Here is a 25,057-nt window from a genome sequence, read left to right as displayed (position 1 = left end):
TTAATACTAGTGCGCAGAAGCGAGAAATTCTTTCCAAAGCAAAGAATACGTCATGTCACATGAGTAGGACAGACGCATGCGCAGTTGAAACCCTCGCGTAGCAGCAGCCATTTTAGATGTAAACGTATTACAGTTAGCAAAACACATAAGCAAGCTTCATTCGGACACCCATATGTTTATGTAATATTAATAAAAACAAACATGTTGATTAATTCATTAACGTTATTCGAGGTTCATGAATACAAGCAAGTCGCTTCTCGTGTTAATCCTTGCTCCATCATTATGATGGCGGGCGGATGCTAGGCGATCAGAGAGACCAACCGCCATGGATCCGACAGGCTCTGTTGGAGGGTCCGCCATCCCTACAATGGTGGCAGTGCCTGCCAGGCACCACCATAGGGATTACAATGTCTCTTCCCGCCAGCCGTTTCATGGTGGTTTACCTGCCATGAAAAGTCAGACGGAATGGGACATTGGAGGCCCTTAGCGGGCCCCCTTGCACCCGGCCCTTTGACATGGGCCCTGGGGGGCACCTATGGTGCCCCCTACATATTCCTGCACCATGTGGCAGGCACCGCATCGTGCCTGCCACATAGTGCAGGAATTTGTACAGGGTGTATCTTTTATACTGCGGCGTGTTCTACAGCCCAAGCCACAATAAAAAAGATACACATTGCAACCGTCATTTTACCAGTTGTGGGACCGCTGACAGCTAGTCGGGTGGTCCTGTTTCTGAAGGGATGGCGGTTGGATATAAGTCCCACCGCCACCCTACTCAGGCCCAAAACATAGTATCAAAAGTACTGTGGGACAGAATACCGTCCTTAAATGGTAAGAATATCGAAATTGTAATATACATAGCAATATAAGTAATTAATTTATGATATTATACTTCAAAATAATAATTTAAGTAACAATTGTTTTAATAAGTAGTGTAAATACATATATATATTTAAAAAAAGAAAACAAGTAATTGAACACTACATTAAATATATTACCAATACGTTAGAAGTAAAAATTAACAAACATGTTTGTAGCCAAAGCATATATTAAACCTAATCTAAATATTAAAATTAATAGTGTGAACTAAATAAATAATGTCTTTGATATGCATTTAAAGAAATATACAAACAATATTTAAACACTATATAAAAAATGTACAAATTAAAATTGACAAATATATATTAACATACAATTAAACACATAATTAAAAAAAAAATGAAAAAGCAACAGTTAAATAATATAAATATATTTTTAAGTGTTTAACTTTAAAGGAGTAACACGTACCAATCTACCTTTTATTTAACCAAAATTAGAAAAAATGTTGGAAGTTGGAGAAATAAAATGAACTATTCCCATTCCAACGTAATCGAAGCAGGGAGTTAGATTTAATATTTCCACTCCGGTCTAAGCAACAGTAGGGAATGTGTTGGATTTCAGAGGGGTTATATTTACTATTCCTAATCACTTTAGGCAACAGTAGGTAAAGTGTTGCACTTTGGATGTGTTTTATTTACTATTCCCTCTCCAATCGAAAAAAATGTAGGGAAGGTGTTGGACTTCAGAGCAGTTACATGTAATGTTCCCACTCCAATGTAAGCAAAATCAGGGAAAGTGTTGGACTTTGGAAGGGTTAGATTTATTGTTCCGTCTCCAGGCTAAGCAACATTAGGAAAAATGTTGGACTTTGGAGGGGCTAGATTTACTAATCCCACTTCAATTTTACCTACAGCGGGGAAAGTGTTGGACTCTTGAGGAATTAGAATTACTATTCTTACCTCTTTCTAAACAAAATCAGGGAAGGTGTTGAACTGCACAGGGATTACATTTATTATTTCCATTTATTTATTTATTTGTGGGTATTTATAGAGCGCGACCTATCGCTCCGGAGGGAGCATCTTGGCGCTGAGCGTGTGTATGAAATTTGGTGGAACATCTAGATAGCTGCCATCACAAAACTGTCAGATTGCTGATAAATCCATGTTTTCAGGTGTTTCCTGAATATACTTTCAGAGTCGATAAGTCTTAGGTTTAGTGGCAAGCTGTTCCATGCCCTTGCTGCCAAGACTGTGAAGGTTTTTCCTCCCCTAGTTTTATATTTATACCTCGGGATTTTGGTGAGGTTGCCACTAGAAGATCTCAGGCAGCGCACTGGGTCGTAATGCACAAAACGCTTGGCGAGATACTTTGGCCCTGTGTTTTTCAAAGCTTTAAAAACTGTTAATAGAAGTTTGTAGAGAATCCTCTTATGCAGTGGCAACCAATGAAGAATATTTAGTGCTGCGGAAGCTGAGGATTTCCTGGGTAGTTTTAGAACTAGTCTTGCCGCAGCATGTTGTACACTCTGCAATTTCTTCAGAGTGGCCCTTTTTACTCCCGCCATCAACCCATTGCAATAGTCGAGTCGTGAGAGTATTAGAGCGACCACGACAGATTTCCTAGCTGCAATGGGGAGAAAATCGAAGAATTTCTTAAGGGATTTGATGAGGCCGAAGCAACGACCAGCTGTGATTCTAACATGCTCATCGAAAGAGAGGGCCGTATCAAATTGAACTCCCAGGTTTCGCGCAGAGACCACTGAGCTAGGTGGGGCCGCTGAATCCTTTGGCCACCAGTCCTTAGGGCAGAAGAGATGGTCTTTGCCTAGTGGGAGGAATTCCGTTTTTCCACTATTGCATTTCAGATGGTTCTTCCTTAACCACTGAAACACCTCCTTGAGGCAATTCTGGAACCTCTGTTCTACGTCCGTACAATTTTTGTCGATCGAGACGACAAGTTGGGTGTCGTCCGCGTATGACGTGACTAGGATCCCATGCGACTCTATCACAGCTAGGAGGGGTGCCATATACATGTTAAAAAGCAATGGGCTTAAAATGGACCCCTGCGGCACGCCGGATGAGATGGTTTTCTCGCTGGATAGATGGGGACCCAAAGATACAGATTGGGACCTATTAGTCAGGAAGGATATTATCCAAGCCAACGCTGTATCTGTCACGCCGATCTCTCTCATCCTATCAATCAGGATGACATGAGAGATGGTGTTGAACGCTGCCGTTAGATCAAGCAGGATGAGGACAGCTTTCCTGCCCTCATCCTGTAGGAACTTGATGGAGTCAGTGAGTTCAATCAGGGCAGTTTCGGTGGAATGTCTGGGACGAAAACCTGACTGTTGTGGGTGGAGGATGTTGTGCTCGTCCACAAAAGCTTTTAACTCATGATACACCATCTGTTCCGTGATCTTTCCCATCACAAAGTAAGCAAAATAAAGGCCAGTGATGGACTTCGAAGGGTTACATATACCATTCAACTTGAGTAATTAAAAAAAAAAAAAAATTTAAACACCTAACTATATAAAATTAATAAAACATACAAATTAAATATGAGTACAAATTGTATATTTCTATAAAGCAAATCCTACAAAAATAGGTTATAAAATAAACCCCCCTACTATTTCACAAAGTGAAAATATTAATAAAACAAATATATTATAACAAAAATTATTTACATAACAAATAATTACATATTTTACCTAATTACAAATGTTTAATTGCCATAAAAATTGTTTAAAAATAAACCATTATAATTTAAATAATTTTCAACATTATTCACCTTAAACTTCACAACCCAGTACTAAAATATGAATGAGTAGTTAATTTATACACAAATAAAATATACAAAAAAATCATAAATCAAACTTACAGAAATAAAATACCAATTAATCAAGTAAACATTAAATAACCAATTGAATATTTAGGGGCTGATTACGATGCGTTAGAAAACGACTCCGACCGTCGGTTGGAGCCGTTTCTAATGCATAGTAATAATTCGGTCTGATTTCTTTCTGACCTACCCATTTTAAAGATGTGCCAGTCAGAATGACTTTAGTGATCCCAAGAGCGGCTCTTTCCGCCCGTGGGATTAAACTGTCTAATTCTGACTGCCTTTTTGTGCCCGCCTCCCTTTGGTGGCCACGAGGGCACCTTTGGTGCCCCCCTGTTGATCCCTGCACCCCTTGGCAGGCACCTTCAGGGGTGTGGGGATGCTTTGTTTTACAATGCGAGCATGCATTCCGAACATTTTTTGGTCGACAGGAGGTCGGGCGGTCCAAAGACCGAAACTATGTTGGGCGGACCTAAGTGCACCCATCATAATTCGGCCATTAATATAAAAAAAAAATATATTTTTTCACCTCTTCCCTGCTGATGACGGAACCGCTCCGTCATCAGCTGCGGTGGCGCTGTGCTGATGACGGAGCGGTTCCGTCATGGCCCGCCCACCGCTCATGCGCAGCACGAATTCCGCGCCTGCGCTGAGCGTTCTATTGAGCGGCCGGGGCCATGATGGAACCGCTCCGTCATAAGCACAGCGCAACTGACGCTGGTGACAGATTGGTTCCGTCACCAGCATGCGCCCGCCGCTCTTCCGCCCCGCCCCCTTAGCACTGCGGCGGAATAGCCGCCGCAGTGAAGGGGTTAAGTAATATACAATAATTCATAATTTAATGAAGTTCCCACTCTAATTTTTTGTTTACATTTTTTTATGGGGATTTTGTATTTCATTACATCAGTAATAATAGCAATAAACAGTGTTATCCCGTGCCCAACATCTGATTTGGTGTTAGTATATTTACTAGCCTTCGGCTGAGTACGTTAACTTTAATCTTGGATCATTGTGTATTCCTTTTGTGTTCCTTTTTTTTCTGTGCTCTCACTTGGCGTTTGATGTGTGTGTTCCCATTAAAATACCATAGGATTCGGAACCACTGAAGTAGGGAGTAAAACTATTAACCTAGGGGCGAACAACTGGGGAAGCTGTTGCGGAGCTACCAGTGCAATATGGTTGTGTGTTTGGTCGTGGTAGCAGTATATGTTATGGTATCAGATGTATGGGGGATCTTGAAGAATTGGCTCTATGTGGCATTCTGGGGTGCCTGTGGGCATCTTATTGTAGTGCCCGTCCTAGGTGTCTAGGTCTGGTCGTATGTTGCCTTCCATCGGTCTTCGGGGGATAAAGGTGGAGTCTGTGATTGGGTGGCTGTCTGTGAGGACAATTGTGTTGTTTCGTGAGTAAATCGGTGCATTAGTTGTGCCCACTCTAGAGAGATTGCGTACTTCTGCATTCCTCTCAATTCCTCATCCCGTATTACCTCTTCTGCGCCCCATTTCTTCATGGCCCCTATCCAGGCTTCCTCGGGGGGAAGGGGGGGGGGGGCTCCCGGGCCCGCCATTGCTTGGCTATACCCCTTTTTGCTAAGGAGGCGAAGCGGTACTGTACCTTCTTAGTTTTCCGCCTTTCCTAAAATGCCGAGGGCACTGGCTTCCCATGATGACATGGTCAGAATGTTGGTCGTCTCACGAAGTGTTTGGTGTATTCTGTCCCAGTATTGGCACACAACGGGGTAGTCGTAGAACATATGTTTAAAGTCCGCCTCGAGAGTCTGGCATCGAGAGCAGGCAAAGTGTGTGTCAGGATAAACACGGTGGAGGCGTTGTAGGGTGAGGTTTGCCAAGTGTAGTATATTGAATTGAATGTTCCTGAAACATACGTTCCTGGAAACCTTTTTGGGGTACTCTAGGGCTTTTTCCCACTGTTTGTCATTGAATACCCGACCCATTTCATCTTCCCATGTCTGCCGTAGTGAGTATAATGGGCGGAGAATCAGTTCCTGAACGGCTTTGTATAGCCAGGTAACTTAATGTCTGCCTACCCCCATGTGTAATATAGTGTGTGTTACCGGGTGTGTCGGGGGCTCCCCCGCGTTTGGGTGTTAGTAGGGTCGGCTGCTATCTAGTAGTTGCCGGTGTAGTAGGAACTGACCCTGGGGGAGGTCATATTGAGCGGTCAATTGGGCATATGTCATTAGCTGTCCATTCTCGAACAGGGACTCCATCTCCGTAACTGAGTGATCGGTCCATACCTGGCGGGCGAGGGCTGTATAATACTTGTCGTTGCAGGGGAATCCTACTAGTGGGAGTAAGGGGGCTTTCCCCTGGACATACGATGTATTTTCAGCATACATGTACAACCAATGTCACTTGCAAGGGGTAAGTGCAAAGGGATTTGGTACCTGGCATCAGTACTCTCTGTATGGCTGGGAGGGGTATCCGCTCCTTTTCTGTGATTGATTCTCCTATGTAACGTTCCGCTGTCCAGTGCAATAACCACAGGAGTTGCGCTGCCAGAAAGTATGGTTCGAATGACGAGGCTCCTAGTCCTCTCTGAGTTGTAGGTAAGTAAAGCGTGGTTAAGGCCACCCTTAGTCTACCTCCTCCCCAGATCAATGTGGTCAGGAGCATGTCTAACTCAAACAAATGGACGTGGTGGTATCACTGGAAGGTTGGTGAAATGATAAAGGAGCCTGGGGACCATTATCATTTTTGCAAGGGCTACTCGTCCGATGGGGAGAGAGGTAATGTCTTCCAGAAGCCAACAGCCGCACTTAATCCTGCTAGTACCTTGCAGTAGTTTCCTTCGTATAAGTCTGTGGGGGAATGAAACAGTCTTACCCCCAGGTATCTAGGTGCAGCAGTGCTCCAGGCGAGTTTGTGTGTTCCCACCGATATGTCGAGTGGGACCAAGTGCAGGCTCAGTGGGAATATCGTGGATTTGGCCCAATTGCCCTTGAGGCCTGAGGCCGCCGCAAAGTCGCTCAGCGCCGTCCAGATGAGAGTGAGGTCACCTGTGACATCCCTCACATAGATCAGTAGATCATCTGCATATAGTGATACACAGTGCAGCATATCTGCTATCGGCATACCCCAAGTGGTACCCTCTGTCATAGCCTTATTGCTAGGGGTTCTACTGCTAGGGCAAATAAGAGGGGGAACAAGGGGCACCCCTGACTAGTCCCTCTTTTGACCGGGAAGGGAGCATAGATATATTTACCTACCCCCACTCATGATGTTAGGCCCTTGTAGAGAAGTTTCGTGTACTTCATCAGGATAGATCCCACATTAAACCTACAAAGGACAAGAAAGAAGTGCGGCCACAGCAGGGTATCGAAGGCTTTTTCGAGATCTAGTATCAGACACGCCGCGTTAGGGAAATGTATTTTCGCCCTGTCTTGGACTTGAAACAATCTGCTTATGTTCTGTGAGGTGTTAGGCCTCGGAACAAACCCTTTTCGGTCGGGGTGAACCAGCGGTGCCAGAATCTAGGAGCATCGGTCTTCCAGGATTTTGCCTAATATTTTACAGTCTGCATATAACAGTGTTATTGGTCTGTACGAGGCAGGGATGGTGGGGTCTTTGGGGTTTGGGAAATGTAACCAGAATAGATTCTCGGAGTGAGCCTGGGAGTTCCCCTCTGTCTAGCTCATCTTCGTACATGGCTACCACCCTGGGAATCAGGTGAGCAGAAAAAGTACTGTAATATTCGAGCAGGAAGCCGCCTATTCCTGGGGATTTGTTTCTTGCCAATGCTTTAATGGCGTTGGATAAGTCTGGGGCTTAGATCATTGTTTTTAACGCTTTTTTGTCAGCGGTTGGTATACGAGGAATATACAACAGGCGAAGGAACTGAGTGATCATTTGTTAATTTGTTTGTTCAGGGGCCCGGTAAATACTTGAGTAATAGTTGTTGAAAATGTGCAGAATCTCTACTTGGGAATGTCAAGGGGTCCGTGTTTTGTCCAGTAGTTCCGTAATCGGTTTAACATCTACTTCTTGCTTGACTAGCCAAGCTAACAGTGTTCCCGCTCTGTTACCCTTTGTGTAATTCAGCAGCGTAAGCTCGGAAATTGTATTTGCGTAGGTCTTTCATTGCTTACTCATGGGAAGTTTTGGCTGCTGCTATTTGGATGGGGTGGCCTAGGCTGTATCCTTCTGTTTCATGAGAGCCGCTAGCGCCATCTCCGAGTTTTGTAGTGCTCTTTCGAGTGTCTTACGTACTCCCACTATTTGTTGTATGCAGTGCCCCCTAGCCACGACTTTAAATGCGTCCCATTCTGTTATCCTAGATGCAGCCGTACCTGAGTTGATGGGGAAGTGTTCCTGAATGTAATCCCTGTGTTCATGGCGTGAGACAGTCACGTGGTAGTTTCCAGGTGGGTATTGGGGTGTGTGTAGGTCTCCACCTGAGGGTCATTATGTGTGCATCATGGTCCAACAGTACCCTACCCAGATAATCGGAATGTTGTACTCCCGGGAGCACTGTTGTGGAGCATAGGAATCTATCAAGGCGCACACGTAAGTATGTGGGATGGAGTGGAAGGAGTAAATTCTAGGGCCTGGGTTCTGCTCCCGCCAAGGGTCCGCCAATGCCCAGTGTTTCTCCAGCATTAGTTATTGGTCTGTCTACCGATGTGCTGGTGAGTGTATTGGAGGGGGATGGAACCTATTGTGATGAATGTCCAGAACGCATTTGTAATTACCCCCCAGGAGCCATGGGACTGTATTGAGTGAGCACTCCTGTGAGGCGCCTCCAATACTGGTCCTGGTCTACATTGGGAGCGTATATGCTTCCTAATAGTATGGACTAGCCCTCCAACATTCCTTCTATTAGGGAATATCGCCCTTCTTTATCTACGGTACGTGACTGTTCCTTGAAGGGGATCCCGGGCTAAAACCAGACGAGTGCGCCCCCGGCAAATGCTGAGGATGTGGTGGCACAGATAATACCCTGCAACTTCCTACGCAGACGATCCACCTCGATCGCCGATAGGTGTGTCTCCTGCAGGAGAGCTATCTGTGCTTTTTATATATGCATAGACGGCGTAGCGCTTGTTAGCTGTGTGCATGCCTCTAACATTTATCGTAATGATTTTTATATCTGTGTTGGGGACTTTAGTGGTCATGTCGTTCAGTGACTACCAGCAAATCACACTTTTGTGTTGACCATTCGCCCCCTCCCGATCCCCTCCCCACTGAATGTCAACTGCCCACTTGTAGCTTGCAATCTTACGAGTTTGCTCCGCTGAGGGTATTTGGTGAACCTGAAACAAAGGAAAACTAAATTTAAACAACCGGGAGTATTCACAACTGAAAGGACATGTCGTAGGTAACAATATGTCCAAACTGTACTTCATGTACTGTCTTTAAATCGTTCTTTGTTGGGGGTAGTTGTGCAGTATCTCCCGTCAGTGGTGTCTCGGCTGCCCGCCTTGTGATGCTGAGTCGGAGTTGCCATAAGAGTTCCCTGCACGATTGACCGTTCACCACGTCCCAGTCCCGTGTGTCATGTTGTGCCGTTCCAGAGTTCTGGGCTCATCGCCCCGTGTTGTCGCATCCTCGTTCATGGTTCAGGAGCTGATGTCAACTCGTGTAGTATGCTATTGTGATTACTTCGCCGTTGATTGGGTTCTATATCAGCCGTTTGAGGAGTGACTTTTGAGGGTGTGACTGAGCCATTGCCGGAAGTGTGTGCATCGCTACCTTCTTCTGATGTGAACAGGTGGAGGGCTTTCTCTGCGTCCGAGCTGTCCCCTGTCGATTTCACCACTGCCTCCTCTCGTAGTGCTCTCCTGCGTTCCGCTGTAATGTGCTCCAGGTCAGGGGAGCACTGCACGAGGGAATCCTGAGCTCATGTTCAACTGCGTGAGGGTGAATCGCTTATGTTGACGTCGTTGGTGGCCAGTGGGCCGATGACTTTGTGTATTTCTGTGGTTGTCCGGTCCTGATAAACTCTACTCCACCCAATCACTTGCCTCCGCTTAGTCGCTGAAGAACTGTGCAGTTACGTCATATAAGATTTTCAAGCGGCCAGGGAAAAGGAGAGCATATTGTATGTTCTTTTGGGGCAGAGTTCGTTTGACTGCTAGAAAGGTGGCCCTTTGTTGCTGGACGGCGCAGGTGTAATCTGGGAACATCATTACTTGTTTATCTTCCACTTGGAGAGGTCCCTTCTGTCTGGCGGCTCTAAGAATACTGTCTCTGTCCTGGTAGTGGAGCAATTTCAGAAGGAATGGTCGAGGCGGTGAACCCGGCGATAGTCTAAGGGCCAGTACTCAGCGTGCCCTCTCTAAGGAGAAATTTGGGTTCAGGTCTGTTGTTCGGGTAAACGTCTTGATCCATGTTTTAATGTATCGGATAGGGTTGGATCCTTCTGATCCCTCTGGCAGGTTTAGAATGCAGATATTACTTCTTTGCGAGCGGCCTTCCAAATCGTCTGTTTTGCTTTCTAGGGACTTTACAATTAGTTGCAGATCTTTTATGGTGTCTTGGTCTGTCTGAATTTTTGGATCTGTAGCTTGGAGTGCCTTCTCGCCCTGTTTAACTTTGTCCGCTAGTTTCCGATGGTCATCTCTAAGGAGGTTGAGGTCAGTGGCTAATTCCCCACATTTATTTTCCATGGTCACCCTGGAATGTTCAATTGGTGCGAGGACCTTGTCCAATTTGTTGGACTTGGACTCTGCTCGGCAGGGTTCTTGTTCTGAGTAGGTTGTCGTGGGATATGGGGATGTCTGCCTCCGATTCTTTACTTGCGGTGTCTCCGTTAAGCGTTGGCACCCCATAGTGCTAAGAGATGTCTAGATCCAGCCCAGCCACAGGGAGGGAGGGCGCAAGCACACAGCCAAAGATCAACTTCCAATGTTTGGGTTGGACGTGACCTTGGGTTGTGGTGAGTGGCAACTGGCCTTCTTGCTGCTTCTGAGGCAGGCCGGGGGGTCCCAGACCGAGGAGCGTGCTGTCGGGGTTCCCCCCGCGGCCCTCGAGCTCCCGGGCTCGCGCCTCGAGTCCCAGTGCCGCAACAGGGGGGAGGGGATGAGCTTCCGCTGTCTGGGTTCACCGGTCCAGTTGACTCTTAGAGGTTCGGCCTGGCCGTGACTGTCGTGCGTCTCGGGGCCTGGTAACGCACAGGCTGGGGCCCTGGGCCCCGAGGTAGAGCTGGCACCTGTTAAATCCTGTTAGGGTGTCAGACCCCCGTCGTGAGGCGTCTTCCTGCGAGCGCGAAGCTCCAATGCAGGCAGCCACTACCCAGATGTCCCTGGTGCGTTTAGACCTCCCGCTACGCGCCTCGAGACCTAGCGCCGAGCCGTGGGGGGAGGGGTCACTGGGCTGTAGAGCAGGCTGATGGCGAATGCTGCACTTTGCGGTGGGGGGTTGGTGATCGCTGCCAGCCGCGTTTCACACTTCAGGCTTCTGCTATGGCCTCACTGTCGCTAGGTATCTTCTGATGAGCGTGAAGCTCCTGTGCAGGCAGTCGCTCCAAAGATGACCCTTATGCACTTGAGCCTCTCGCCGCGCGCCTTCAGACCCAGCGCCGAGCGGAGGGAGGTCGCTGTAGTACATAGGTTTTTAGTGTATTGCGGGCTGATGGCTGATTCAGCACTTTGGTGGAGGGTTGGTGATCGCAGCCAGCCGAACCCCACGTTTTGGGTTGCCGCCGGTATTGGACGTTATGGCCTTACTGTTTGCGTCTTCTTGTGGGCGCGAATCTTTGATGAAGGCGACCGCTCCACCGATATCTCTGGCTTGTTTGAGCCTCCCGCGGCACGCTTCGAAACCTAGCGTCGAGCGGAGGGAGGTCGCTGTGTGGGGATGCGGGCAGTTGGTGAATGCAGCTCTGTGCGGTGGGGGATTGGCATTGACTGCCAGCTGGATTACTCGTTTCGGGTTGTCACCGGTGTTGAGCGTTATGGCCTCACTGTTGCTGGTCGCCTACCTGCGAGCGCGATGCTCCGACGCAGGTGCCCCCGCAGAACCCGGTGTGTTTGACCCTTGCGCTACGCGCCCCGAATCTCAGCGCATAGCGGGGGGAGGTCGCTGTGTTGGGGTGCAGGTGGATGTCAAATCCAGCACCTCATGGTGGGGTATTGCCAATCTCTGCCAGCTGGGATTTGCTCTTCGGGTTGCCTCCAGTATTGGGTGCAATGACCGCTTTATCACTCGGCGATTCTGTGTGCGCGCAAAGCTCTGTTGCAGGTGGCAGCACCATGGGTGCCTATTGCGTGTTTTAAGCATCCTGCTGCACGCCTCGAGACCCAGCGCCGAGCGGGGGGAGGTTGCTGTGCTGTGCTGGGGTGCTGGTAGAGGGTGAGTTTAGCACCTTACTGTGGGGGGTTGATAGTCACTGCCAACTAGGCCTCACATGTGGGGCTGTCTTCAACTTTGTGTGTTATAGCCTCCCGGGGTCGCGCCACCTCGGATCCACGCTCTCACCTTTGGTCCCCGCAGTTGCAGAGGTATCTGGATGTCATTCATCACAAGGGAGGGAAGAGGAATTTAAGTCCATTCAGTTCCCCTGAATAGGTTCCGTAATAATCAAAAATGGGAATGGACACTGGTATCTACAATAACCATTGGTTATGTTTGAGAACCCTCATAGACGCTTTGATTTTGATGATGCGGTGTATCTGTTTATCCGCCCCTTGTCTAGCGTCATGGCATAGTCATCGGGTTATCAAATAACGTACTATATGCCTGCCTCACCCGAGGCAACCTCTGGTAAGTGTAGAAGTGTCCAGAAATTATAGGGACAACTCCAGAGGGATAGTGTGTAGAGCAATCAAAAAAATAATTATTAAAAGGCAGTGTCACACCAAAAACAAAATTTATTATAAAGAGGTGGGCACTGTAAGTTAAAACTTGAATAGTGGTATATTAGCTAATCAAGTTACTGGATTACCATATGTCTCTATAGATAGGTCGACATGTTTCAGCTCTCCTGGGCCCAAAAGGGTCTGTGGAGCTTTCGTCAGGACAATACAAAAAATGGGGGGGGGGTTTTGATACTCACAAAACTTGTGTAGTGTTCAATAATTGTATGAGACTCTCATACTGAGATTCCTTCGTTATTGGTCAATCTCTCCACATCAGGTAGCAAAAGAGTCGCATTTAAAGTGGTCTTTGCCGCGTGTAGGAGAGCATTCGCTCCCAGTGCTGACTCTGCCCCTGGGAGGTATCTGGATGGACACCTAGGATCGCCCCTCTTGCCACCGGGCCAGGAAACGCCAGGAAACATCTTGGGATCCCGCAGCGGGTTTCGGGCTCCTGCTCATCCCTGCACCGGGCGCCAGTGCTCGGCGGGCACCACCATCTTGGCCTGTTTTAAGCCATCGGTGGTGATGATTTTGTTTGTTAAAGTTCTACCGTCTCCCATTTTTATTTGAACCCATTTTTTTGAGTAGAGGTTAATTATTGCGTTCAATGGGTTTGTGGGGATTCCCCAGGATTCCATTTTTGCCCACAGTGCTCGTCTGGGGACCTTATCGAAGGCAGCCTTGAGGTCAACGAAACATGCGTACAGAACTTTTGAGTTGGCAATGGCTTGGTTGGCCAAAAGCGTGACGGCAGATATATTTGTTCAAGTGCCCATTCCAGCTCGAAAGCCAGTCTGTGTGTTGGGGATCAATTTAATTCTGTCTACCCAGCCCTCTAGTTCTTTCAGCAAGTTTGCAGCATAGATTTCTGCCTCAACGTCAATGAGGGCTATTAGCCTATAATTTGAGGGATTTGAACGAGCCCCTGAAATAAATATTGGGTGTAATATGCTGCCTCGCCAAGAATCTGGAATCGTGTGAGATTCCAGAATGTAAGCTAACAGTATTGATAAATGATTAGACCAGAATGCAGAGTCTTTTTTAAATAGGGCGTTGGGCAGGCTGTTTGATCCCGGCGCCCCATCAGATCTCTGATGTTTATGATGTTCAATACTTGTTTCTGTGTGATCTGTATATCATTGCTTGATTTATCTGACCCTGGTGTACCTTCAGTTTGTTTGGCTTGTAGGTTACTGTGGTCTTTCGGGTTGTTTGCAACTCATGAAATCTAGGGCCTGAGCGATTGGTTTTGGTGTATCAGCCATCCAATGCTCTCTTATTGGGGTGTCTCTAGAGGTACTGGCGCTGAACTGTCTCGCCTTCGGTGTGTCATTTTTTTGTGTTAAGCCTTGAGGATTTCTGAGGGTTATATGTAGCTTCTATTTGAGCTCTCCATGCATGCTCGGTTATTTCGGAGTTGTAATGCCGATTTTTACCGTTTGATAAGACGTTGAATTGGGCCCAAAACTCTTTGGAGTTTGTTATCGGCTGACATGAAGCATTTTTGTCCAAAACTGCTTGTTGTATGTTCGTTTTGCTGCACAAATCTCTTTTTTTAGGTCGCTTTTCATTTGTTTGATTATGGTCAGGGCCTGCCAAGATGGTTGTTGGCCATGAGATCGCATTTTATTAGAGCTTTATTTACTTGTCTTTTTTTATCCTTAGCGCGTGGGTGTACCATACTGACCCGCTAATCCTGACTGATTCTAGAACTGTTTGAAAACTTTCTGTTCAGGCTGTTGATGAGAGACTCCCAGGCCTCTATCCCTAATGGTTTTGCATCAGTGGCGGTCAGTAAATCTGAGCAAAGCTCCATGATTGCATCTACAGTGTTATCGTTCCATGTTAATCGGTTTAAATTATAAAGTTGGGTGAGTTGTGTGAGGGCACTGGTTGCCCGGGGCTTTTCTCGAATGTTGGTTAATCTAAAAGATTGAAGATAGTGGTCGCTATCTACTCTTTCTATTATTTGAAAGTTCGTATTGAAGGGAAATATGTCTGGGTCTACTAGAGTGAAGTCGATGGTCGCTCCTGATTTTGCCATCACTCTTGTAAAAGCTGCTGGGCTATCTTGTGGGCCTCGTCCATTTAAATTGTACAATGATTGTGTATCCAATAGTGCAGCATATTTCTTCCCCGAAGTGTTGTGTTGTCATTCCTGGCCTTTATATTGGTGGGTAGGTTTTTTTCTTGAGCTTGCATCAAGTTCATGTTAAAATCCCCAGTGAGTATTGTATTGCAATGTGGGTAGATTAGCTTTAAGTTTTTAATGGCAGCTACCAATTGTTGGATATCTCTCCCCTTATGCTTATAAGCCGGGTGTATGTAGATGTTCAAAATTAACTAGGTGCAGGAATTGGAGACTGTAAGTTTGAAACATTGCATCCAACAGGAGTCTAAATCAATGTTTTCTTCTTTCCATAAAATATCTGTTGAAATGCAGATTGATAGGCCGCCTTTGGCTCTTCCCTGTGTTGACTCCTTTTTAGCTGGGATAAAGTGTTCTTTGTAACCTACAATTGGGGTATGTGGTGTCTGCCAGGTTTCTTGTAATAGCAGTATATTGTACAGTAGGATAAAGTCAGCAAAATCAATATCCTCTATTTCTGAGGCTAGGCCATTCACGTTCCAGGAACAGATTTTGCAGTCCTGCAACGCCTTTTGGTTTTTATGAATTTGTATTCATGCTGCTCCTTGTTGTGTGTTTAGAGATCTCCAGTACTGGTTGCCCTCTTTGTTAGCTGTTTCTGAGTGTGAGATTATAATCGTAATTTGTTTTATAGATTGGACGTCTTCCTTTATTTGGTGCATATTCTCAGGGCCTTTCGCTCATTTTAATACACCCTCTGTACAGTGGGGGTGTTGTAGGGGCTCGGATAACAAGGAGGTTCCACCTTTTTTAGTTCTATACCCCATGATGCAAATACCTCCTTATGCGTCAAAATCTGTTCAATGACAGAGTGATTTATCCAAGTAGCTGTTGTTATTTCATGCCCTATTTGGTTGGGGTTAGGTTTGAATTTAATGCTTTCCAAGTCACTGGATGTAATATGTCTCAAGGCATGAAGAGATTTGAGTAACCTTATTATTGCACTTCGATTCAGTATATCGTGGACTGCCCTCGATTTATAATGTGGGACCAATTCTATCTGGCCTTGAGTGGTAAGCAATAGTGTTTTTATGTGGTTGATCGGGGTACCTTTTGATGCTTCTGTTAGGTCTTGGTGATGTATTTCTACGTAATGGATATGTTTGACTTGGTCTTGTTGTTTGTTTTCAGTGGGCTCTCTAAGCCTCTGGGGCTGTGCCTTGGTTCTAATTTCCTTGTTGGCAGTTTGCACCTGTGTGGCTCCTTTCCCGCTTAGTACTACGTCTCGCGTACCATTTTCACTTGTCTTTATCTTTGGATTCTGTGATGTTTGGGTTGTATCTGTTTTTACGGTTTCTTTCCTTTTAACATTATTTTGTTCCTTGTTAACCGAGGGTTTGAATGTATCATATATTTTAATTATTGGAGAATCTTCCTTCTACAGAGTGGTAAGATTTTGTCCCTTTCCTGGAAGTACTCAAGGTTTCATCACATAAATATGTGAAACATTGGGATTCACCGCATAAGTAAAAACGTTGCAGAACAGGAATTCAAATTTCCCTGCAAAATGAATACATTGTGCCTAGTGGGTGGATCCCTATTGAGAGGTACTGTTTGAAAGGGAACTTGCCCCCTTTTAAACAATACCTCTACTGCCTGGAATGGTCCCTGTAGGGCTGCCATTTGCCACCAAGAACTGATAAAAGTGAAACCAATTGATACCTAATGATGCTGTCTGTTTTCACTTTCATTGTGTGATTTCAGCACACTGTGCATTCTAGTCATCACACAAAGTAAAAAACAGTAACACATTGGGATTCAAGGGAAGGTTATCCCTCAATTCCTGGGGTTATTTTCAAAAAAGAAACTCCTGATGCTCTTACTTGTAGGATTTTCACTCTTACTGTTTAGTATAAGATGTTCACATCCAATACAGAGGTAATCCAGAGGATGTGAATGTTTCATCCTCCACTTTTAAGTTGTGGAATATGTATACAGAGGGGGTTATCTCTTGGTAAACTGTCAGGGCTCGAAAAATCCACTCCCTCATTCACTATGGTGAGCCAGATTTAATCAGGACAAGCTATTTTTAGGGCCTACTTGCCCATTCTGTCGAGCTGACAACTGGTGTTCTGCTTGCTCACATAGTGATTGAGCAAGAAGGATACCTTTAAATCTTGTTACCATGTCACATTTACCTGGCTTCCAGAGACCGAGGTCAAAAGACTGTTTGTTTTCCTACATTTGCTTTTTTTTCTGTGACTGAAGTTAGAGGATTTTGTAAAGGTAACTGTGTGACAAGTTCACGCTAACAACGATGGAGCGTGGGCTGGATACAGGGACCAGATTAGTTCTGATGAAATACTTAAGTTCTGAAAGTCCGGCGCAAACAATCCAGTTCACGGTCGAGGGGAAAGCTTTGTGGATGGTCGTCGAAGTAGACCTGGTGTTGTGGATGTGTTGTCGTTGCAGCGCAAAGATCCGTCAGACGTCGCAGACGTTCATTGCTGGTGCTTCGCGTTGCGATCACCACAGGCGCTGTAGTTGCTGTTGCTCGAAGTGCAGATCTTGCATTGCAGGTTGTCGCTGGCAAATGATGTAGCATGAGTAGTCTGGTTCACCAGAGCTTGCTCTGGTGGTAATTGTAGGTGGCTGTGTCATGGAGAGAAAGGGCCAATTCACGGTTGTAAAGATCCTAAAACGTCAGGACTTCACCTTTGTTCACAGGAGGAGCACAACTAATGTCAGCAAAGGATACAGAACCTGGGGAGGCACATCTTGGGGATTCGGAACTCTCTGGTTCAGTTGCATCAGTTCATCTGGGGAGTTGCAGAGATGCCCCTGGAACTTCTTGTGTCCCTGTAGCTCAGAACAGGATATCTGTAAACTGGCCCTTGGAGTCACTCACGTTAGACTGAGCTGAATGGAGCAAGTCCAGTCTTCTGTAGCAGGTAGCAGGGCAGCTCAAGCAGAAGGGCAGATATCTGAGTACCAAGGCAGGTCTCAAGCAGCTGGGGAGTCCTCTGGTAACAGCGGGGCAGTCCTCTGGGGAATATGGCAGGCCTCAAGCATCATGGCAGTCCCATGTGCATCAAGACAGTCCTCCTTCTGTAATGTCCACAGGTACTGGAGTGTACTGACAATTTGCTCTAAGGGTGAAATATTTATACCTGGTGACAGCCTTTGAAGTGAGGGAAACGTCTAGGCTACCCTCATATCTGGTTCTTGAAAGCTCCTTCCTTGCCCTTCCACGATTCCTTTGTGTGTGTCCTAGAGCCTGTCCTTTAAGGTATAAGTGGGGCAGGGAACAGCTTCCCCCCCACCCATCACAGCAAAATGGTTCCTTTGTTTCACTATCTGAGAGTATTACACAAGACCAACTGCCAAGCTATTCTTAGTCAATTGGTATTTTCAGAATTGTGAATTAAAATCTGACTTTACCATTAAAGAGGATGTTAAATTGCAATTCATTAGAGTCCAAACTTCACATTCCTATCTGTTCCCAGTCAAGCGTTGACACTTATTAAATGTAATAAGGTAACCTAATTGTATCCAACGGGAGAAAGCAATTTTAAGAGTTTTTCCCTACCAGGCCTTGAAAAACTTAAAAACACACGCTCTACTTCTAATTCAGTGCACCCTGTCCTGTAGGCTGGTTGAGGCCTTACCTTTATGTTTTAAAAAGGAAGGTTTCATTCCTGGCAATCAATTGGCAGTTTTAAAACTGCACTACAGGGTGCAAAGGCTGGCCTGAGACATATTTAAAAGTGCTACTTAAGTGTGTGGCACGAGAGCTCAAACCTACTGGTAGTATGGGTACATGTAGTACAGTATACTAAGGAGTTACAATTAAATGCAATATGCCAATCACATGTTAGCCAAATGTACCATGTTTTAATAAGAGCGCACAGGCACTTTAGCACTGGTTAGCAGTGGCAAAGTGCACAGAGTCCTTATACCAACAAAACGAAATTCATAAAATGTAAGGTGTAAAGGCAAAATGTTTGGGGTGACCCTGCCGAGAGGGTTGAATCCAACAGTAGGTGTCCCCCAAGGATCAACAGTCTCAGCTCTTTTCTTCACTGTATAGCTCCCCCACTTAGTGATTTTGCCTACACATTTAAGCGTATCTGCTACAACTACATTGATGCCCAGATTATTCGAAAACTGGAAAAATTGCCAGCTTGAAAGACTTTGGACACACTGAATGCCAACATACTGTAGGCACGTGGATGCTACAACCTCACCTGAAATGAAATTCTTTAAAAGCTGAATTTCCCTAGAAGACTTTGGAGACCCTATAACCAGGCCACAATATGGCCTAAGGAGATGGGATGGCTCCTAACACTTTGACAGAAGCAAAAGAAATAGGATGTGATTATGGACTCTTAAGTTCTAATGCCAATGCTAAGCCTACAATGTGATGAAAATAGTTTTCAAAATTGAGAACATATCTTTCTTTACTTGGGTTACATGCATAGGTCCAGGCCTCAACAGCATCCCTGATCTACTGATGTTATTCCTTGATTATATCAGTAGTCTCTATCAATCTAGAATGCTGCTGCCAGAAGTGCCAATATGACTATATCTCTTCTGCTGTCAAAGCCATGTAGAGACCGCCTGTAGCAAGACGGATATCCTTCATCGCACCTTACATTTCTAGCACAGCTAACCAAGGACATGGACTAATTTCCTTAGTGTCCAGTGTTTAACTTTACACCAAAGTAGAAACAACAGATTAACAATGGCACTTTCCTAATAATTCATACTTCCCTGCAGACTAACAAACAAAAATATGGAAAAAACAACAATCACCTGGAACATAGAAGAACAGAATATAATTGCCTTGCATCCAAAATATGACTCAACTCACCCTAAATATATAAGATTCTCCTCTCGGTACATTTCATAAAGTGATCGTATTACTAGTGGTGGTGTCACTCTCACTACTGAATCCGTTCCAGTACTCACTTACAGGCAGGTTTTCTTCTATGGGTATGGCTTTCATCACAACTTCCTACACACATTTCACTGCTACCACTTCTCTACATCCAAATGGGCTGGGCCTTATCTCACAGAATACAAACAATAGAGTCGTCAAGTGTGAGCCCCAATATTGAGCCCAAGAGAGTAGTTGCAAAGTCAAGCACCGGTTAATCACACCTATGACAACAATGCACCTGCAATCAATTTAGTAGTAGTATGAGTGGCTTCGAATATTTTTACATTCAGTGCATCACCACATGCTAGTTGCCCAAATCACCTCAACTTCAAACTCACACAATGCCCCCAAATGGTTCTATTTTGGTGGTTGTAATCCTAAATACTGATAACAAAAATATTGACCTACAAAATATTGAGGACAAAATACCTATAACCCAGATATACAGTTTACATATATAAAAAGTAAATTACTAAAATATGAACTACAAAAATAATAGAATAAAAAAAATCTCCTTAAAAAGGTAGTTCCAATATGACTGTAAAATAATATAAAACATATTTAAATCTTACTAGATACATTTAATAAGTTCTTAAAAAATACACTATTTGAAAGTGCATTGCTAGCAAAAATAAAACATCAACTATCTGTATTTTCGAGAAAAAAAATATAAGTATTTGTTTCGTAATTCAGCAAAATAAAGGAAAAAATAATTAAATAGGAGGATACTTAATTTTACTAAAAATGTTAAGCCTGATTACGGTCTGCCAGTCTTGCGACCGCCAGATTCGCGGTGGCGCAGGAGTCCCTGGAGTGGCGGTACCGCGTTTTGCCGATTATGACTTACAAAGTCGTTTCAGCCGTTGACCGCCTGCTGAGCCAGTGAACAGCCATTCCCTGGCGGTTGCGCAGGAGCGCAACAATGCATTATGCTGAACAGGGACTGGCGCAGTGCTTCTCAGCATATTTTGAGTTCTTGCACCTCCAGCCTTTTTTTGGCAGAGCCCTGCCAGGAAAAAGCTGGCGGTACAAGAACAATGGGGGCCCCATGTCTCCCACGCCATGGGGATACATTCAGGGGGCACAAGGTCTGCCCCCCTGTTTGTATTCCCCGAAGTTCCAGCACGCCATGGATGCCACTGTCCATGCCGTGCTGGAACTTTTTGGCCGTTCCCATGGCAGTGCCTTTTTTCAAGGCACCACCATGGGAACCGCCAAGGACCACTGACTGTATGACGAGTTGCACATTTTCAACTTGTAATACGGTCGGGTGCCCTTTCGTGGCTTTGGCTCAGAGGAGCTAGTGTTGAGCCGGCGCCAATGCGCCAACGTCATAATTGGGCCCATTGACTATTACATATAAAACACAGGATACAAACGTATATTAAATTGATAAAAGCACCAATTTTGAAATATTAATTGTAAAAAATCAAAAAATTCAAACATAACCATATCTCAAAGCACATTCTCAATACTCATGCAGACACTGAATACAATTTAAATAATGTATTATTACACTTCTACTCTCTTCAAAATGTGTTAGAAATGAGATTTCTGGTTTGGTGAGATATACATCCAGGCCAGGCAGTAACCACCACTCTTGGAGAAGACATCTCAGGTAAATGTAGGACTCTCAGAGGGCAGAGTCTAGCAGCACCAGCAGAATTGCAAGAAGAATTTTGTGTCCCTGAGACTGCAGATAACAGGCAGCAAGCAAGCAAGCCCATGGAGATCACTTTGAGGGAAGGCAGAGTCCAGCTCCCCTTCAGCAGAGTCAGGGACCTGCAGGCAGCAGAGCAACAAGCAGAAAAGAAGTCCAGTTGAGTCCTTTAAGCTGCACAACTGTCCTTCTGACAGACGTTCAGTTCAATATCCTGACAGATAGCCGATTCGACAGCAACCACCTTGAGCATTACTTGAGTAAGATGTGTTCTAGGTAACAGTCAATTCTGTGATATTTTACAGGGATAGTTAGTGGAGGCTAAACCTTCTTTTGTCACAGAAAGGCACACTCAAGACCACTAGAAAACCAAGATTATATTTTCAAGACTTATTTTAGTGCATACACCATAAATAGTAACTATTATAAAATTAAGCAAAATAGTAAGAACGATACTTGTCAGAAGGATGAATAATGAAAAATATTGTAACATTGTGGTGACACCATAAAGTTTTCTTTATATTAATATCTCCAACGTTGCCCATATATCTCTAGGATCACTAAGCAACATTTAGCACGAAAAAGTGGTCTACTTCAAGTTTCAGAGCCGGTTCAAACCGGCATGCCTCTTCTGAAAATTAGAACCAATGTTCAGCAAAGTAACAACATTTGTTGCTATTGTTGTCTACATGGACAGGCAGGCAGATACGCTCGTTGGCTAAAGCCTAGGTGTGCAAACCTGTAGTCTTTAGTGATGGAAGGTTATTACAGTTCTGTATGGACCTCTGTCTCGCGTCTGTGGCATGAAGTAGCTGCTGGTAGAAAGGTTTTCTCTTTCTCACCACAGTCTTTAGTTATGTATTGCATCTGAACATTGTTGAACATTTTAAGAATAAACAATGACTGTCTTTCACTAACATACATTCTGTGAAACATTGCCTATTGTTTAAAAACAATAAAGGAAAAGTGAAGTTATCAACTTCTATGAAACTTTGTTTTTATTCAAAACATTCACCATAAACGAAAACTTGATCCATACAGAATAACATGAGTACATTCAAGCAGACTTAATTTTCATGTGCAGTTAATATAACATGAGGATATTATTTAAAATCTATTCCTAAACAAACAAAACAAAGGACCTAAAATGGATATACACAAAAGATTAAAAAATGGTAATTTTAAAAACTTGACCCTCCAGAAAGTGATTTGCCCAAGCATATGCTAAGAACTTGCTATATACTTACTAATAAAACACAATACAGTAATCACCGCTGGGTTTTGGATGGTGGGCACAATCAGGACAACTGAAAAGGAATGATTTTACTGTTTTGGAGTACGAGGAAGACAGAATGTATGTTTTCAGTTTGGAGACCTTTCACAGATTATATTTCTAAGAAAGAGTCAGTTACTGATATGATTTTGAATCAAATTTTGTTAGACACAAAATATTTTGTGGTTAAAACAGAACCACAGTGATCCAGTACATAAATATCTCTTATGCTCTAATTGTTTAATCTGTCTCATTTCTTAGGCTGGTCGGCTATTGATAAGGAAGGTGATTGCAGAAAAGCTGAATATACCATGGGATAAAATTGTCTTGCAACGAACAGTAAAAGGAAAACCATTTCTTGGAAATGATGTCTGCAGCACGTTCCCAAATTTCAGTTTCAATGTCTCTCATCAAGGGGACTATGCAGTTCTGGCAGCTGAGCATAGCCTTCAGGTTGGCATAGATGTTATGAAAACGGATTTTCCAGGTAATGTAACTCAGTGCTGTTTCTGAATATATATTTTAAATAACCACAACACACAATTGTATTTATCAAAATGTATTCAGAGGGAACAAAAACATTATCTGGTGCTGTTAGTTCTAGAATGTTATTACATTATGCATTGAAATCTGCCATTTGATATCCCTTGTACTTTTTATGTAGCGAAGGGTAGTACTGCAGACTTGAGTATGCATATTGCCATACTATGTACTGTATCTTTTTGAGGTCTCAGCTGTCTGCTGGCAAGACCTGTTGTTTTCAGTACAAATCATATACCTAGAATGGTGTTTGGGTCAACCCCTTGTTTAAGATTGGTTAGCTTTGTTATGTGATTTTCTTCTCTGCTCCTGATTCAATGGCTTTCCTTCATGCTCATACATTTGCCACTCCCACGATCATTTCAGTCTTAGTGTTTTTATTAGATGATGCATCTTCCGACTGTGCTGGAGGTAGGTCAGTGGCGTCACTAGGGTTGGTGTCACCCGGTGCGGGTAACGCATGGTGTCACCCCCTCACGACTTACCGCATGGTCCTCCTCCGCTCAGAGTCCGCCAGTGGACGGATGTACGTTGTTACAACGCATGCTTTAACAACGCTTGCCTTTCCGACGCAACTTTTACAACGCAAGTCGTTACAACGACTTGCGTTGGGGCGCACTGGATAGTGAATAGTTTAATTTACTATTCCAACTCCAGTCCCCATGGATAGTAGGGAAGGTGTTGGATAGTAAATTAAAACTATTCCCTATCCTAGAGCGCCCCCCAGCGCAAGTCGTTGTAATGACTTACGTTGTAATGGTTGCGTCGTAAAGGTACTGCGTTGTTAAAGTTGCGGTGTAAACGCTGTTCCCCCCAGTGGACACAGTTGGCAAATAACGGGACCATACAGAATCCTTAGTAAAGTTTGTAAATTTAGGTCCATGATAAACCATTTGCAATGCTCCTCCATTAACACTAATATTGACATTTTTATGCTTTCAAATTTCACTCTGCTTTATAGGTATTTTTAACAGCATTTACCAGCCCAGCGTAGTTCATCTTTTCCTATTTTAAGATCACAGAACGTAGTTAGCAGTGCAAGATGAAAAACAGAGCTGGAACTACTACAAGTCTACAGCAACTCTTCCCAATGGCCTTTTAACTTGATTTTACAAGGCCCCGTCCAAAAGGAGAGTGATTCAATACATTAATCCCAGTTCCTATGGAGTATGGCATCTATAGGTCTGACTTGCGTTCGTTAACTGTGCCATTGCCATAGGATCCCCCAAGAAAATTTGTGTGGAAATATCCAAGTGTACATTCATTCTTTATAATTTGATGAAGAGGTAAAATTAAAAAAACCTGAGACCTTAAGAAAAACACTTGTGCGATATATTCAATATCATTCTTGTGCCTCATTGTTAGTTTCACCTTTCACAACTCAATCACTTAACACAATTTTTCTTGGGGCAGGTCTTTTTTGTGTTTACACAATTATTACGGCTCCTCTACAGAACAGTGGACTGAATTTTTAAGAATACATCAGTGCCTGAGTGTGCTTAAAAACTTAGGCCCTCTCCCTTATTGGCTAGAAGACAGACACTTTTTGAGAATAGCTTTGTTCGAGAACCCAAAGCCACCCACAAGCATCCATTAGTGAGATAGTAATTGGCAACTGGTCCAAGTCCTTTACAATGTATAGCCTTAGACCCATCTTTTCCACCCTGTGGGCTGTAGAGAAGGACTCTGTGGAGAATAATACTAGCCGCAGACGCATTTTCCACTCCTAAACAATGAACTCTCTAACTGGCAAATGCCAGATATCCGATCTGTTCTGGTATGCAATAATAATATGCCTTAATCATCATAGCAGTGTGCATACTCTGTTAGAGGGACATTCGTGACCTATTATGGAAATGTGAGTAAGCAAATTGTGAGACGGAAGCTACACCCATCCGTTTTTCTAGTGGCGCACCTTAATTGCTTAATGTGAAGATCATATCTACCAAACAGCCAAAAGGTGCACTCTTTTGCTTTGCACATTGTGAATAGAAATTGCCAACTCGCATGGGTGCCCTTCAAGCAAAAAAAATGCTCACCGTAACAGATTCCTCCTGGCACAAAGACTGGGAAAG

General features: G+C 44.3%; 1 protein-coding gene across 3 annotated transcripts in view; it reads left to right on the top strand.

Moving 5' to 3' along the window:
• AASDHPPT (aminoadipate-semialdehyde dehydrogenase-phosphopantetheinyl transferase) overlaps positions 1 to 25,057 on the top strand; it is a 259,279-nt gene that overhangs the window by 18,208 nt on the left and 216,014 nt on the right. For all 3 annotated transcript variants that reach the window (XM_086935251.1, XM_086935249.1, XM_086935250.1), the window contains exon 2: positions 22,704 to 22,929. In XM_086935251.1, coding sequence (XP_086791377.1) covers positions 22,704 to 22,929 — 226 coding nt within the window. The remainder of the gene's footprint in view (positions 1 to 22,703; positions 22,930 to 25,057) is intronic.

Source organism: Lissotriton vulgaris, chromosome 8, assembly GCF_964263255.1.
Source record: "Lissotriton vulgaris chromosome 8, aLisVul1.2, whole genome shotgun sequence".
Classification (NCBI taxonomy): Eukaryota; Metazoa; Chordata; class Amphibia; order Caudata; family Salamandridae; genus Lissotriton; species Lissotriton vulgaris.
This window is presented reverse-complemented; position numbering and strand designations above follow the sequence as displayed.